This window comes from Hylobates moloch, unplaced genomic scaffold, assembly GCF_009828535.3.
Source record: "Hylobates moloch isolate HMO894 unplaced genomic scaffold, HMol_V3 SCAFFOLD_6, whole genome shotgun sequence".
NCBI classification, from domain to species: domain Eukaryota; kingdom Metazoa; phylum Chordata; class Mammalia; order Primates; family Hylobatidae; genus Hylobates; species Hylobates moloch.
In genome coordinates, this window is record NW_026652281.1 from 18,956,487 (window position 1) to 18,972,452 (window position 15,966).

A 15,966-nucleotide genomic window follows, 5' to 3' on the forward strand; every position below is an offset into this window, starting at 1 on the left:
TTAATTTTTGTTCCTATAAAAGATACTTTTAAAAATTTATTTTCAGGATTAAAATGTATAGTTTCTCCTCCACAATTACATGTTCATATTATTGCATTTTTGTCAATTATATGTTCATATTATCGTATTTTTACCCATTTCCATATAAGAAAATACAGTTGGCCCTCCCTGTTTGTAGTTTCCACATCCAGGGATCCAACCAACCACAGATTAAAAAAAAAATTTTTTTTTAAATAACAATACAACAATATAAATAATACAAATAAAAAATAACATAGTATAATAATTACATAGCATTTACAATGTATCAAGTTCTGTAAGTAATCTAGGGATGATTTAAAGTATTTGGGAGGATGTGGGTAGGTTATATGCAAATACTACATTATTTTTCATAAGAGACTTTAGCAGCTGGGAGTTTTGGTATCTGCTTAGGGAACGGGATGTGGGTACTGAAACCAATCCCTGCAGATATGGAGAGAAAACTGTATGGGATTTAAAATAGAAGCATTGAACTGACATAATAAAAATACTTCCCTGATATCAATGTAATTTTCAAAGTAGAAATTATTAGGTCTTTCTTTATTGACTTTGATTAAATGCTCACATCTTATTTCTATCGCTTCCAAAGTATAAGAAAGAAATGCACAAACCTTTTCTTAGAAAATCCTTCTTTTATATATTGGGGTGCTTTTGATCCACAAACCCTAAAATAATGTTACCTTCTCCTACCAATCAATACTTCTAAACAATGAATGAACACACAAAAACTCCACCTGGATCTTTACCTGCATCTCTTGACAAAAAGAAGCCAATGGCCCAAAAAGGATCTGGCATTGTTCATCAGCAGTGTATGTCATCCCTGGCAGCTTGGAGGGAACCATCACAGAATTGACACTCTGCGGATTTGTTTGTAGCAAGCAGTTACTGGCCTTTGACCTGGCAATAGGCAGGTATGTGTAAACTTTTGAATTTAATGTAAAAAGCTGATATGATTTGTTAGCATATAACAAGAAACACTTTTATAATACAAAAATATATCTTTAAGCTCTTCTATTCAATACTCATAGAAATTATTCTATATGTCAAAAATCATTTATTTACAATGAAGATAATTGTAATAAATAATTTTCAAGTTAAAAGAACTTTATGGTGTATAAAACACATTCATCTGAATTAACTCAGCTGATCTACATAACACTGTGAAGTAGGTGTTATTTTATGCATTTAATAGGTATACAAGCTCAGAATCAGAGAGTAACTTGCCCAAAAGTAGTATGTGAATGTAAGATATCAGCTATATTTGGGGATTTAAAGAATGTATGGAAGGCATCCTCAGCTGACTATTAACAGTGTAGATACATTCGTGCTTGACATTGTAATACAACTTTGTATACAACTCTGTAATATATTTTAAAGTGGTATTTGATGTCATAGGAGTCCTGATTCATGTGAAGGCAGCCATACAAAATCATGCATGTTCCTTAGGTACTCATTAGGGCCTACAGAAGGGCTGCTGATACAGCTACTGATGGTGTGTCTGAAATATCACATGCTCTGAGTGCTCTTCTCTAGATTGTTATGACAAAGAGCATGCACAGAATATATTGTACATATTTTAGAGCAAAGCTGTGGTAATGTGAGAAACATTATAGTTTGATAGATTTCATAGCCATTTAATAGAAAAATGGGCTTAACAATTTAAAGGATATACAAAAGTGAATAAAGTTCATCTGTGTAGTGAGTTTAGCAAGCTAGGTGTTCCTGTATTTTTCTCTAAAACTTGTTTTGGATACCTTAAGCGTCTCACTAACTACTTTGCATATTGCTTACTGCTTCAGGTGATCCTTCTATAATTATAGAAATAAGTGCTTTAAAATGAACAGGTGCTTTAAAATAAAAATGAGAACAACAGTAATGTTTTTCATTTACTTTTCAAACAAGACAGAAGCTAAGTGTTACTGCCACTGAATGTGGAAAAGGGCTATGATAACGGTGGAAACTATTAATGAAAAAACATTTGAAGTGTAGATGTATTACAAATGAAAAGTGAAGATTTTGTTAGAGGGGCTCTGATCTTTGTGGTAATAGACGTGCTGGGTGATGAACTGTGAATATTGCCCCGGGGAAAAATTGAAGAGGCAATTAAATACTGTGACAGATTTGTAAAATCATTATAACAATTTTTCAATCTTACAAATAATCTTAACTGTCCTTTTTGAAAAATGTAGAAATTAAAAAGCAGGGGGTTAAATAACATGTCCCAAACTACACCATGAGTCAATGGAAAAGCCAAGATTGGAACCAAGTGCCTTCAGTTTTACTGTGGTGGCCTTTCCACTTTGTCACACTGGCTTCTCTATTTGTAAAAAGAAACAGCACACATAAACATTCACAAGGCAAAAACAACAAGTGACCTCCATACCTGAGAAATCTTTCCAAATCTTCTTTGCTACATCGAGACCATGAAACGTCACCAAGATTCTGTCCTTTAATCCATTCACCAGACATGATATGAAGACCATCAGCACACGATGGGTGGTCATTGTCATGGTTAATGCCCATGCTGATTTGGAATATAATACAATTTTAAAATTTACACTAAGTAAATGTTACTTGTTAACTTTTTATAACTGCAATTAAATAATGGTTAAAATACTTAAAATACTGGGAGCCAAATTTGTTTTAAGAAAATTATTTCAAAATAAAATTAGATTTCAGATTGTTACTTTTAAAATTTTTTTACCCCAATTTAAGGGAAATATTTTTATTTAATAAAAAAACATTTCCCTAATCAACCTATAAAATGACATGTTTAGGTCCTTTATACGGGAATGACCTATAGATATATTCTTTGCATAGTAGTATGTATGAAACTCAGAAATAATACATTTATATTTAACCACACTTGATTCTTGCTGTTGCCTGAATCAAATTTTCTTCAAAATTTGATTTGAAAACACATCTTTTACCAAATTTGAAACGTCATTAATCAATTAATTTCCTATGTCTTTCATTAGACCATCTTCTTCCTCCCACATCATATAACACAAATTATCCTGGCCTTCTTTGTCTTTTTTTTTTTTAATGAATCCTGAATCTGTTGAAATTCTATTCTAAAAGTCAGACTTATTTCTAAATAGATGTTCTAGAAATACCTTAAATTTAGTATGTCTAAAGACTGCCTTTCTTACTTTCTCTTTCAATTCTCTATTTACTCCTCTATTCTATTTTTCTCTTGCTCTCTTTTTATGCTTTTGCTAGCTACTAAGTTCGGCCAAATAAAGAATCTTCAAGTCATCGTTTATTTTTTTCCTTTCCTGAATTATCGCATAGGCTCTGTTTTATTTACTGTTAGAGGCAAGCCTTGCCAACTCTACCTTCTAAGTGTTTCACTCAACTGTCATCTCCCTTCTATCCTATAGTTACTATTAAAATTATTGTATTGTATCCTTATTACAGTATATACAAAGCCTTGAATTATTATGGTATTGTACCTGAGTTCTGTCCCCCTAATCTTTACCAACATTCTCCCTTCCCCTCCTCCTACCCTGCCCCAGTGAGATCTATTTAAAACAAAATCTGCCTATGCCATTCCTATGTTTTCTCATTATCCATATGGCAATTTCCAGCTCTTTAACATGATACATATCCCCTTCATATTCTTCTACATTATTATTAGTTTTTTTTTACTTCAGCAATACCAAATGACTTGTAGTTTCCCAAACATTATGTTGTTTCTTATTTTCTTGCAGTTAATTGTTACTTAGCATTTTCTAGGTATCATAAATCATATAAGGGAATTTATAAACTTGAGTTAAACAATCAAATATGGTAGAAATGATTATAATATGCATTTTGTAGATGAGAAGTAACTTGTCCAAGATTATACATTGAGAAATAGGAAAGTAATAATGTTTGAACTGAGGTGCTTGGCTCTAGAACTCATGTGATTAACCATTCCACATTGGGCATCTGTAAATTCCATCCTGCAACCCCGTACCCTGTCTACAGTTCCTCTCCTTCAGCTTCTTTGCCTGGACAAACTCAAATTCTACTTCATCATCAGCATTAATGCAGTTTATTTCTATCAGGTTTTCTTTCACTATCCCCTACCTCACCCATTTGTACTATCTCTTCTGGAAACAACATAGGTTTCTGTGAACAACATTGTTACAGCATTTTCTATACTGCATTTTAAATTTTTACTTTTGGTTCACTCTCCAAATTCTGGAGACTCTGTAACCAATGTTGAATCATGGGTTCAATGATCATGTAGAAAAAAAATTATATAGTCTCTTGTGAATTCTCATAATGAGGCCAGTAAAATAATTTTTTGTGGATGATGGTTAGTACTGAAGAAACAGAAAAGAGTCCATTTTTGTACATGCATAGCCTGAGATAATGGTAGGATAGTCCATTGTTCTCTCTACTTCTTCTGTTATGGTCTATATAATAAATAAAATTGTTTTCATAATGAAAAATTCACAAGAATATCAATATTGTGTTTTAAAACATGAACTTAAAAGAACTGTTACAGAAATTGCTAAGGGAAATTACAATTAGAGTACCTATGTTTCCTCAAATCAAAATAAAATTTTTAAAAACTACCAAACTATATTTTAAGATGAATTATAAGTTTGAATCAAAATTGTTAAAATTAAATATGTTTTCGAAGGAAGAAGATAATATGAAAGGAATAAAATTCCATCCATATCATTAATGAATTAAGACTAATTATATCACCATGCTGACTTTAACTATAAAAATTCTGGTTTAAATAAAACTAAAATACATTATTGAATATTACTTTTCAGTTTTGGTGTTAGAAAAATTCACCAGTGATCATATTTTTCTTTTCTATTCTAATTAATTTCTTCAAATAGAGTCTGTAGCAACACATATTAATAGAATAAATAACAGAGAAAATAGGAAGATAAATGTTTTCATACTTTGAAGATAAAGAGGAAAAATAACAGATTATATGAAATAGGTATGAACCAGTTCAATTAAAATATCAGAAGGCAGAGTAAAAAGATGTTGAAAGTAGAAAGTGATTTAATCTCTGTATCTTGCCCTTATTAATGTGACCAAAGGCAATTTAAATAACAATAATAAACATGCCTCAGTTGCCTTATTTGTTAAATATACTTTCTTGACTGATTTGTTGTGATGACTGCATAAGCATGCTATGTAGTGCCTGAACAGTGCCTGGAATACAGGGAGAATCCATAATAATCCTCTATACTGGGGAAATAAATCAGAGAAATTTTATTATATAATTCTAATTTGTGAAAAGATACATAAACAGATTTACCATTAATTATATTAAATTCACTTTGCTCTATTTTGCTTTCTTTGGTGAAAGTGTGCACTTCAAAAAACCAAGAAAATAACAGTCAAAAGAATTTACTTAGATATTAAGTTGAAATAAGAAATTATAAATATGGCACAATATCACAAATCAGTAAAAGTGGCTTAATGTAATTCTAACTGTATGGTTCAAATGCAGCCCATCAGTGTCCTGTCTCCTGTCTGCCAAGGATTCTGGCTACAGCCCACATCACTGGGTGACCTGTTAATTAACAATCACTTGCCATGTAGAATGTGCTTGACTCTTCCATCTGTGGTGGCATAATCTTTCAAACCCTACACAAATGCTATTATTTTTGAAGGGTAGCTAGTCTTTCTCAAAAATAATAAACCTTCCTAAATAATGTGTCCCTATGAGGGAAGGAGAGGGATTGCTTCCAAGATTTGGCAATTTGGACATTTTCCCAACATAGTGTAACAGGATTTTCCAAATATGGATGATTACAACCTCTCATCCAGATAATAATTTTCCTTTTGGGATCCTGGTCCGGATTCTGATGTAAGAAATTAGCTTCAGCCATGGGGAGGTCTGGTGATTCATGCATTGTTTACCAGTAGTTAAATTTTCCTAAAGCCATTTAACTCATAACAGAAAAGATTATCATTAAATTAGGACAGGCTTTTTTAACCACACATCTGGAATTATCAGGAAACGATGCTTAGTCCTGACTCTATAGGTTTGAAATAAAACAATTAATTGTGTACCTTAATCTGTGCCAGCTACTCAATTAACTACTGACAATGATGATGTCACTTAATCCTCACAATATTCCCATAATGTTTCTATTATCATGACTTCTATTTTACAAATGAGGAAGGTGCTGAGGTTAATGGTGAAGCTGTGACTCAAACCTGGGCAGTCTGATGCTCACACAGATGAACCTCTAAACTACCACACAATAGTGCTTTTCTTTCTGGATCAAAACTCTCCACTTTTGGAGATGATTTATTGTTTTCTGAATAATTTTAAATGCCTCTGTTCTTTTAGCAGAGATATACCTCTACATGTAGAGCCTGGTAACCAAGTCACATGCATTGCATGGAAAACATTCTCTAAGTAAGACATTAGCAACACCTCTCCTCACACTGCAATTGAACTACATTTTAATAATCTCAGTTTAAATTCATTTTGACAAAGAGCCTTGGGCAAATAAACTCTTCACTAACATTGTACATGGTTGTCAAGTCAACTGAAAAAATATTTTTATCTTATAAAACTTCTCAACTTGTTTAAAAGTCTTTGCCAGGAAGTTTTGTGATATCCTGAGGAAAGCTGGAGAAGCATTTGGATATTGAAGATGGTCCCTTTTGATGTTTAAAGAATTAGAGAGGAGAAGCCTTATGAATTCACTCCTTTTTTTGGATAATTTGGAAAGGATCTGATTTGTAAACAGTAATATTTTAAAAGAGTAGGCTTTTTGTGCTGTATACATTAGGCATTTTTATGACATAGTATTTCCCACTAAAACCATATATTATGTGGTAACATTAATAAAAGGAAGAAACAAACTATTACAATGTCTTATTGGAAGTAGATTATATTTATACAAAATGACATTTAATTTCATATTTCTTAGAGTTCAGTGGTATATCTAATTTGATATAATTTCACTGTTGTGTGTTCATGGAGAAGAAATTCAGACATTAAGATATACAATGTATTTTTGTATCATATTTCTTTTTATATTTTAAGTCATTTCAGTTTGCACAAACAATGAAACCTACTTTTATTGGCAAGTCAAAAGGCTATATAAAAGCAAGGTTAAAAATTAGAGGTTAAAAGAAGAAAAGTAGAGGTACAAAAAGAGATTCCTTTTGACTTTGTCGTGCATTATATTACAGGTTTATCTAAATGCACATACACTTGTTGAGAACCCACTACTGTGCTGAACTGGAGTCACAAAGATAAATAAGACTCAGTTCCTACACTCAAAGAATATATTATCTACTGGGATTGGAACACTATGCCCTGCTCTTGGATAGCCAATGGATGCCTGCATCCTGTTAGTCCGATATTCCTTAAACCTCTACTACTTACTTATCTGCCCCTTTTCAATTCTATTGCTATCAACCAAAATTGGTGCTGATTCTTTTTACTTCTGGATTATTGTAATGTCTGTCTGACTGTCCTCCTGCCCTTTAACTCTTTGCCTCTTAAACCATGCTTTAATGGTCCTAGTTTCTTATGAGTGTATTAATATAAAAAAGCTAGTTTCCTATGCAAAAACTTTTCATTTTCCCTGGCAAGCAGAGAATCTAAAAATGTGAATAATGAACCACTTGCATCAGAATCATAGGGCATGAGAACATTAGAGTAGTTAAAATGCAGATTCATGGGCCTGTCCCCAATGAATTAAAATAGAATATTTGGAGGTAAGGCCTAAGAAATGGCATTTTGATACATTTTCTAGATGATTCTAATTTACTCAAAATTCTGGAGAGCAGTGATCCACAGGATGAAATCCACTATTTATCTCATTATTCAAAACATCTGTAAACTGATATCTGTCTGATTTTCATAGTTAATTCCGGCCTAACCTTTTGTATAGTTCCTTTCCATTAGAATACCTTCCATTCTTTTGGCTTAGGGTTCACTTGGCAATGCTCACTCTTTTTTGGTTCCATATGAACTTTAAAGTAGTTTTTTCCAATTCTGTGAAGAAAGTCATTGGTAGCTTGATGGGGATGGCATTGAATCTATAAGTTACCTTGGGCAGTATGGCCATTTTCATGATATTGATACTTCCTACCCATGAGCATGGAATGTTCTTCCATTTGTTTGTATCCTCTTTGATTTCATTGAGCAGTGGTTTGTAGTTCTCCTTGAAGAGGTCCTTCACATCCCTTGTAAGTTGGATTCCTAGGTATTTTATTCTCTTTGAAGCAATTGTGAATGGGAGTACACTCATGATTTGGCTCTCTGTTTGTCTGTTATTGTTGTATAAGAATGCTTGTGATTTTTGCACAATGATTTTGTATCCAGAGATGTTGCTGAAGTCGCTTATCAGCTTAAGGAGATTTTGGGCTGAGACAATGGGGTTTTCTAGATATACAATCCTGTCATCTGCAAACAGGGACAATTTGACTTCCTCTTTTTTAAATTGAATACCCTTTATTTCTTTCTCCTGCCTGATTGCCCTGGCCAGAACTTCCAGCACTATGTTGAATAGGAGTGGTGAGAGAGGGCATCCCTGACTTGTTCCAGATTTCAAAGGGAATGCTTCCAGTTTTTGCCCATTCAGTATGATACTGGCTGTAGGTTTGTCTTAAATAGCTCTTATTATTTTGAAATACATCCCATCAATACCTAATTTATTGAGAGTTTTAGCATGAAGGGCTGTTGAATTTTGTCAAAGGCCTTTTCTGCATCTATTGAGATAATCATGTGGTTTTTGTCTTTGGTTCTGTTTATATGCTGGACTAGGTTTATTGATTTGCGTATGTTGAACCAGCCTTGAATCCCAGGGATGACGCCCACTTGATCATGGTGGATATGCTTTTTGATGTGCTGCTGGATTCAGTTTGCCAGTATATTATTGAGGATTTTTGCATCAATGTTCATCAGGGATATTGGTCTAAAATTCTCTTTTTTTGTTGTGTCTTTTCCAGGCTTTGGTATCAGGATGATGCTGGACTCATAAAATGTGTTGGGGAGGATTCCCTCTTTTTCTATTGATTGGAATAGTTTCAGAAGGAATGGTACCAGCTCCTCTTGTACCTCTGGTAGAATTCAGCTGTGAATCTGTCTGGTCTTTGACTTTTTTTGGTTGGTAGGCTATTAATTATTGCCTCAATTTCAGAGCCTGTTATTGCTCTATTCAGAGATTCAACTTCTTCCTGGTTTAGTCTTGGGAGAGTGTATGTGTCGAGGAATTTATCCATTTCTTCTAGATTTTCTAGTTTATTTGCATAGAGGTGTTTGTAGTATTCTCTGATGGTAGTTTGTATTTCTGTGGAATCGGTGGTGATATCCCCTTTATCATTTTTATTGCATCTATTTGATTCTTCTCCCTTTTCTTCTGTATTAGTCTTACTAGTGGTCTATCAACTTTGTTGATCTTTTCAAAAAACCAGCTCCTGGATTCATCGATTTCTTGAAGGGTTTTTTGTGTCTCTATTTCCTTCAGTTGTGCTCTGATCTTAGTTATTTCTTGCCTTCTGCTAGCTTTTGAATGTGTTTGCTCTTGCTTCTCTAGTTCTTTTAATTGTGATGTTAGGGTGTCAGTTTTAGATCTTTCCTGCTTTCTCTTGTGGGCATTTAGTGCTATAAATTTCCCTCTACACACTGCTTTAAATGTGTCCCAGAGATTCTGGTATGTCGTGTCTTTGTTCTCGTTGGTTTCAAAGAACATCTTTATTTCTGCCTTCATTTCGTTATGTACCCAGTAGTCATTCAGGAGCAGGTTGTTCAGTTTCCATTTAGTTAAGTGGTTTTGAGTGAGTTTCTTAATCCTGAGTTCTAGTTTGATTGCACTGTGGTCTGAGAGACACTTTGTTATAATTTCTGTTCTTTAACATTTGCTGAGGAGTGCTTTACTTCCAACTATGTGGTCAATTTTGGCATAAGTGCGATGTGCTGAGAAGAATGTATATTCTGTTGATTTGGGGTGGAGAGTTCTGTAGATGTCTATTAGGTCCACTTGTGCAGCACTGAGTACAATTCCTGGATATCCTTGTTAACTTTGTCTCGTGGATCTGTCTAATGTTGACAGTGAGGTGTTAAAATTTCCCATTACTATTGTGTGGGAGTCTAACTCTCTTTGTAGGTCTCTAAGGACTTGTTTTATGAATCTGGGTGCTCCTGTATTGGGTGCATATATATTTAGGATAGTTAGCTCTTGTTGAATTGATCCCTTTACCATTATGTAATGGCCTTCTTTGTCTCTTTTGATCTTTGTTGGTTTAAAGTCTGCTTTATCAGAGACTAGGATTGCAACCCTTGCCTTTTTTTGTTTTCCATTTTGCTTTGTAGATCTTCCTCCATCCCTTTATTTTGAGCCTATGTGTGTCTCTGCACATGAGATGGGTTTCCTGAATACAGCACACTGATGGGTCTTGACTCTTTATCCAATTTGCCAGTCTGTGTCTTTTAATTGGAGCATTTAGCCCATTTACATTTAAGGTTAATATTGTTATGTGTGAATTTGATACTGTCATTATGATGTTAGCTGGTTATTTTGCTCATTAGTTGATGCAGTTTCTTCCTAGCATCGATGGTCTTTACAATTTGGCATGTTTTTGCAGTGGCTGGTACCGGTTGTTCCTTTCCATGTTAGTGCTTCCTTCAGGAGCTTTTTTAGGGCAGGCCTGGTGGTGACAAAATCTCTCAGCATTTGCTTGTCTGTAAAGGATTTTTCTTTCTCCTTCACTTATGAAGCTTAGTTTGGCTGGATATGAAATTCTGGGTTGAAAATTCTTTTCTTTAAGAATGCTGAATATTGGCCCCCACTCTCTTCTGGCTTGTAGACTTTCTGCCGAGAGATCAGCTATTAGTGTGATGGGCTTCCCTTTGTGGGTAACCCGACCTTTCTCTCTGGCTGCCCTTAACATTTTTTCCTTCATTTCAACTTTGTTGAATCTAACAATTATGCATCTTGGAGTCGCTCTTCTCAAGGAGTATCTTTCCAAAAGAAACAAAGCTGGAGGCATCACACTACCTGACTTCAAACTATACTACAAGGCTACAGTAACTAAAACAGCATGGTACTGGTACCAAAACAGAGATATAGACTAATGGAACAGAACAGAGCCCTCAGAAATAATACCACACATATACAACCATCTGATATTCGACAAATCTGACAAAAATAAGAAATGGGGAAAGGATTCCCTATTTAACAGATGGTGCTGGGAAAACTCGCTAGCCATTTTTAGAAAGCTGAAACTGGATCCCTTCCTTACACCTTATACAAAAATTAATTCAAGATGGATTAAAGACTTAAATGTTCGAACGAAAACCATAAAAACCCGAGAAGAAAACCTAGGCAATACCATTCAGGACATAGGCATGGGCAAGGACTTCATGTCTAAAACACCAAAAGCAATGGCAACAGAAGCCAAAATTGACAAATGGGATCTAATTAAACTAAAGAATTTCTGCACAGGAAAAGAAACCACCATCAGAGTGAACATGCAACCTACAGAATGGGAGAAAATTTTTGCAATCTACTCATCTGACAAAGGGCTAATATCCAGAATCTACAAAGAACTTAAACAAATTTACAAGAAAAAAACAACCCCATCAACAAGTGGGCGAAGGATATGAACAGACACCTCTGAAAAGAAGACATTTATGCAGCCAACAGACATGTGAAAAAATGCTCATCATCACTGGCTATCAGAGAAGTGCAAATCAAAACCGCAATGAGATACCATCTCACACCAGTTAGAATGGGGATCATTAAAAATTCAGGAAACAACAGGTGCTGGAGAGGATGTGGAGAAACAGGAACACTTTTACACTGTTGGTGGGACTGTAAACTAGTTCAACCATTATGGAAGACAGTGTGGTGATTCCTCAGGGATCTAGAGCTAGAAATACCATTTGACCCAGCCATCCCATTACTGGGTATATACCCAAAGGATTATAAGTCATGGTGCTATAAGGACACATGCACATGTATGTTTATTGCGGCACTATTCACAATAGCAAAGAGTTGGAACCACCCCAAATGTCCATCAATGATAGACTGGATTAAGAAAATGTGGCACATATACACCATGGAATACTATGCAGCCATAAAAAATGATGAGTTCATGTCCTTTGTAGGGACATGGATGAAGCTGGAAACCATCATTCTCAGCAAACTATCATAAGGACAAAAAACCAAACACCATATGTTCTCACTCATAGGTGGGAACTGAGCAATGAGAACACATGGACACAGGAAGGGAAACATCACACACCGGGGCCTGTTGTGGGGTGGGGGGAAGGGGGAAGGATAGCATTAGGAGATATACCTAATGTAACTGACGAGTTAATGGCTGCAGCACACTAACATGGCACATGTATACATATGTAACAAACCTGCACATTGTGCACATGTACCCTAGAACTTAAAGTATAATAAAAAAGAATAACTTCCATTCTAATTTGCATTTAAACAGACTTTCTGCCTTTAAAAAGGATTATTCAATAAATTATAGCCCATATTTATCATTATCTTTAACTTCTATGCCCTTCACATATATGGTGTGTAAGACATATCAGAACTGGCTCATATTTCTGGTTAATTTAAAATAATATGTATATAATACCACTACCTAGAATGTAAGCTTTCAGAGAACAGAAATTGTCATATTTTCTTTTTACTTCCTTTAATTTAGCTGAATTTCTTGTTAAATATCTACTGATTGATCAACTAATATAGGATCATAGAAACACCAAATATGCTGTAATTAGAGATGTGAAACTACTGTGGCCTCTTGCCAACACAGAGAAACTACAACATAAAAAATTTAATAGATGATCTACTCCAGGAAGATTGCCTGCTTTACTCTAGGACATGCATTTGCCAAGAAACATCAGAGAATTGCAAACAGAAAGCTGACACTTCCAAGGTCATTCATTTGCTGGGTGATTTTTTTCCCTCTTCCACTAACTCACTCCAACATCCAAACCTACATTTAGAGAGAATCTGGTGTGGGAGAGCTGCCACATCTATACTGGTTGAAGTCCCACTATGAAAGTTAACTTGGAAAAAACTGCTTATTATTCTACGTGGTATCATTGTCTAAATAAAATATCAAATACGAAAGCTGTGCTAGTGGTCTACAAGAGTCTTCATAATAAGTAAACTTCCTGTCAATCTGGTTAAAAACCTCTAAAAGGTATGAAATCACTCCAAGAAAGAACAGAAAAAATGAAAGGCCAATGAAGGCTGAAAATCTTTTCACATTAAGGTATACATAAAATAGCTATGATACTACTAATTATTGTTATTATTCAGTCACTCTGTATTATGTGCCAAACATTGTGCCATGACATTAGAGTATCACAAATCCTAACAATGAACCTTGAAATTAAAAACTATCCAAATTTTTGGAATAAAGGAAATGAATACAGAGAAATTGATTTATCCAAAGCTCATTCATTAAGTAGCTGGCAGAACAATAATTCAAGCCCAAGGCTGTATGTCTAATAATGCACTTTCCCTCTCAACTATCCACATAGGTAGTTTTTAACATTTACCAAGGCATTTGTGTCAGAGGAAGATACCTGTGACATCCGCTATAGAAAATTCTAAAGAGTACAATGGGGACAGTATATTTAGATAGCCATTACGAATTTTAGTTCGTCAACAATAACTACAAAAAATTAATTTTCAACATTTTAAGGAGCAATGTATTTCTAGAAGAGCATATTTGGTTTTTGCCTGTTACAGCAGTTTATTATTATTTCATCTATTTCCCATTCTAAAAGTCTTAGGAGATGATGTACTTTATAGGTATTTCTTATTTAGTCTTTTTCTTTTTTTTTTTTTTGCTTTTTTTAGACAGAGTCTTGCTGTATTGACCAGGATGGAGTGCAGTGGTGTGATCTCAGCTCACTGCAACCTCTGCCTCCCAGGTTTGAGCAATTCTCAGGTCTCAAGCTGGCATGTTGGCCAGAATGGTCTTGAACTCCTGAACTCAAGTGATCCGCCCGACTTGGCCTCCCAAAGTGCTTGGAGTACAGGTGTGCTCCACTGTAAGCCATTACACCTGGTCTCTATTTAGTTCTTAGTGTATATCTCATCTCCTCTTAGAGCATATCCTCTCTTCTTAGAGTAGATATACTACTGCATATCAATGCAAATGAGTGCCAAATTTTATTCACTTCTGAAAAGGACTCTTCTTGGAAGCTGAGAGAGGGTAACCAAATCTATGTATGCCTCCTGGGGCATATGCTAACTTCTTTAACTATAGTTATCATGCTGTACATTAGGTCTCCAGTACTTATACATCTCCGGGGGCATATGCTAACTTCTTTAACTATAGTCATCATGCTGTACATTAGGTCTCCAGTGCTTATACATCTTGTGACTGAAGGATTGTAACCTTTGACCAATATCTCCCCTTTCCCCTCATCCCACAGCTCCTGGTAACCACCATTCTTCTGTTACTATGAGTTTGACTTTGTTTTTGTCGGATTCCACATATGTGTGAGATTATGCAATATTTGTTTTCCTGTGTCTGGCTTATTTCACTTAGCAAAATGCCCTCAAGTTTCATCCATGCTGTTGCAAATAGTAGAATTTCCTTCTTTTTAAAGACTTAGTAATGTTCCATTATATATATACACACACACACACACACACACATATATAAAATTCCAATTATATAAAGAATATTCTGTTGTGTGTATATATACATATATAATAAATATTCCATTATATATGGAATTCTGTTTATATAATGGAAATATATATATGTATGTGTATATATATGCATACACACACACACACACACACCACATTTTCTTTATACATCCATCTTTATACATTCATCTGTTGACAGATGCAGGTTGTTTTCATATCTTGGCAGGTATGTTTCCGTATCTGTTGTGAATTAACAGAATTTCAATTAAATATTCCTATTACTACAATTGCTAGATTTGGCCCTTCCACATTCATAACTTTAGGATTTGGATGAAATAGTTGGACAGGCCTGTAACCAGACTTTAAGGTAGACTCATCATAACTAAATATAATTAAACTATTGTATTTTTATACAGTTTATCTTAAATAGGAATTCAAAATATCACGTACCAAAAGGGAAAAATATATTGCCATTATATTTGTAGAGCAATAAAACCATATTTTCTCATAAAATCATATTACTTAGTCAAGACAATTGCATTCCTTGACCCAAACTGATTCTTCCACTCTGAGACTCAATTGCCTTATGTCCTGGACCTCAAGATGACCAACAGATGAGCATTCATACAACAAATGTTTATTCACTCGTACAACATATGTTGGAGACTTATGATGTATAATACATTCAACTTTGTGCTGTGAAAAAAATGTATTAGACATGAATCATATTTTCACAGAGATTGCTATTCAGTTGGGAACCTATACATAGGTAAATATCAGTATAAATCAGTATATCTCAGAAATAATTTTAAGTGACAAATGATATTTAAAATAGTGTAAGAGACTTAAAAGTGGAGGCAGGCTGGGTGCGGTGGCTCACGCCTATAATCCCAACACTTTGGGAGGCCAAGGCAGGTGGATCACCTGAGGTCAGGAGTTCGAGACCAGCTGGCCAACATGGTGAAACCCTGTCTCTACTAAAAATACAAAATTAGCTGGGTGGGGTGGTGAGCGCCTGTAATCCCAGCTACTCAGGAGGCTGAGGCAGGAGAATCGCTTGAACCCAGGAGACGGAGGTTGCCGTGAGCCGACATGGTGCCACTGCACTCTAGCCTGGGCAACAGAGTGAGACTCCATCTCAAATATATATATATATATATATAAATAAAGTGGAAACATATTTCCAACCAGGCTTTCAAATTTACTTTCATAAAAGTGATAGCATTTGTTGTGGCCATTAACAGGTAAGTACAATTGGGATAGGTATAAATCATTAGTGCTGGAAGTTGGGATAATA

General features: G+C 34.8%; 1 protein-coding gene across 1 annotated transcript in view; it reads right to left on the reverse strand.

Moving 5' to 3' along the window:
• Window positions 1-15,966, reverse strand: part of ADAMTS19 (ADAM metallopeptidase with thrombospondin type 1 motif 19) — a 286,463-nt gene that overhangs the window by 119,622 nt on the left and 150,875 nt on the right. Inside the window, exons 9-10 of the mRNA XM_032156524.3 lie at window positions 2,423-2,563; window positions 786-936 (exon numbers count right to left, since the gene is read on the reverse strand). Coding sequence (XP_032012415.1) covers window positions 786-936; window positions 2,423-2,563 — 292 coding nt within the window. The remainder of the gene's footprint in view (window positions 1-785; window positions 937-2,422; window positions 2,564-15,966) is intronic.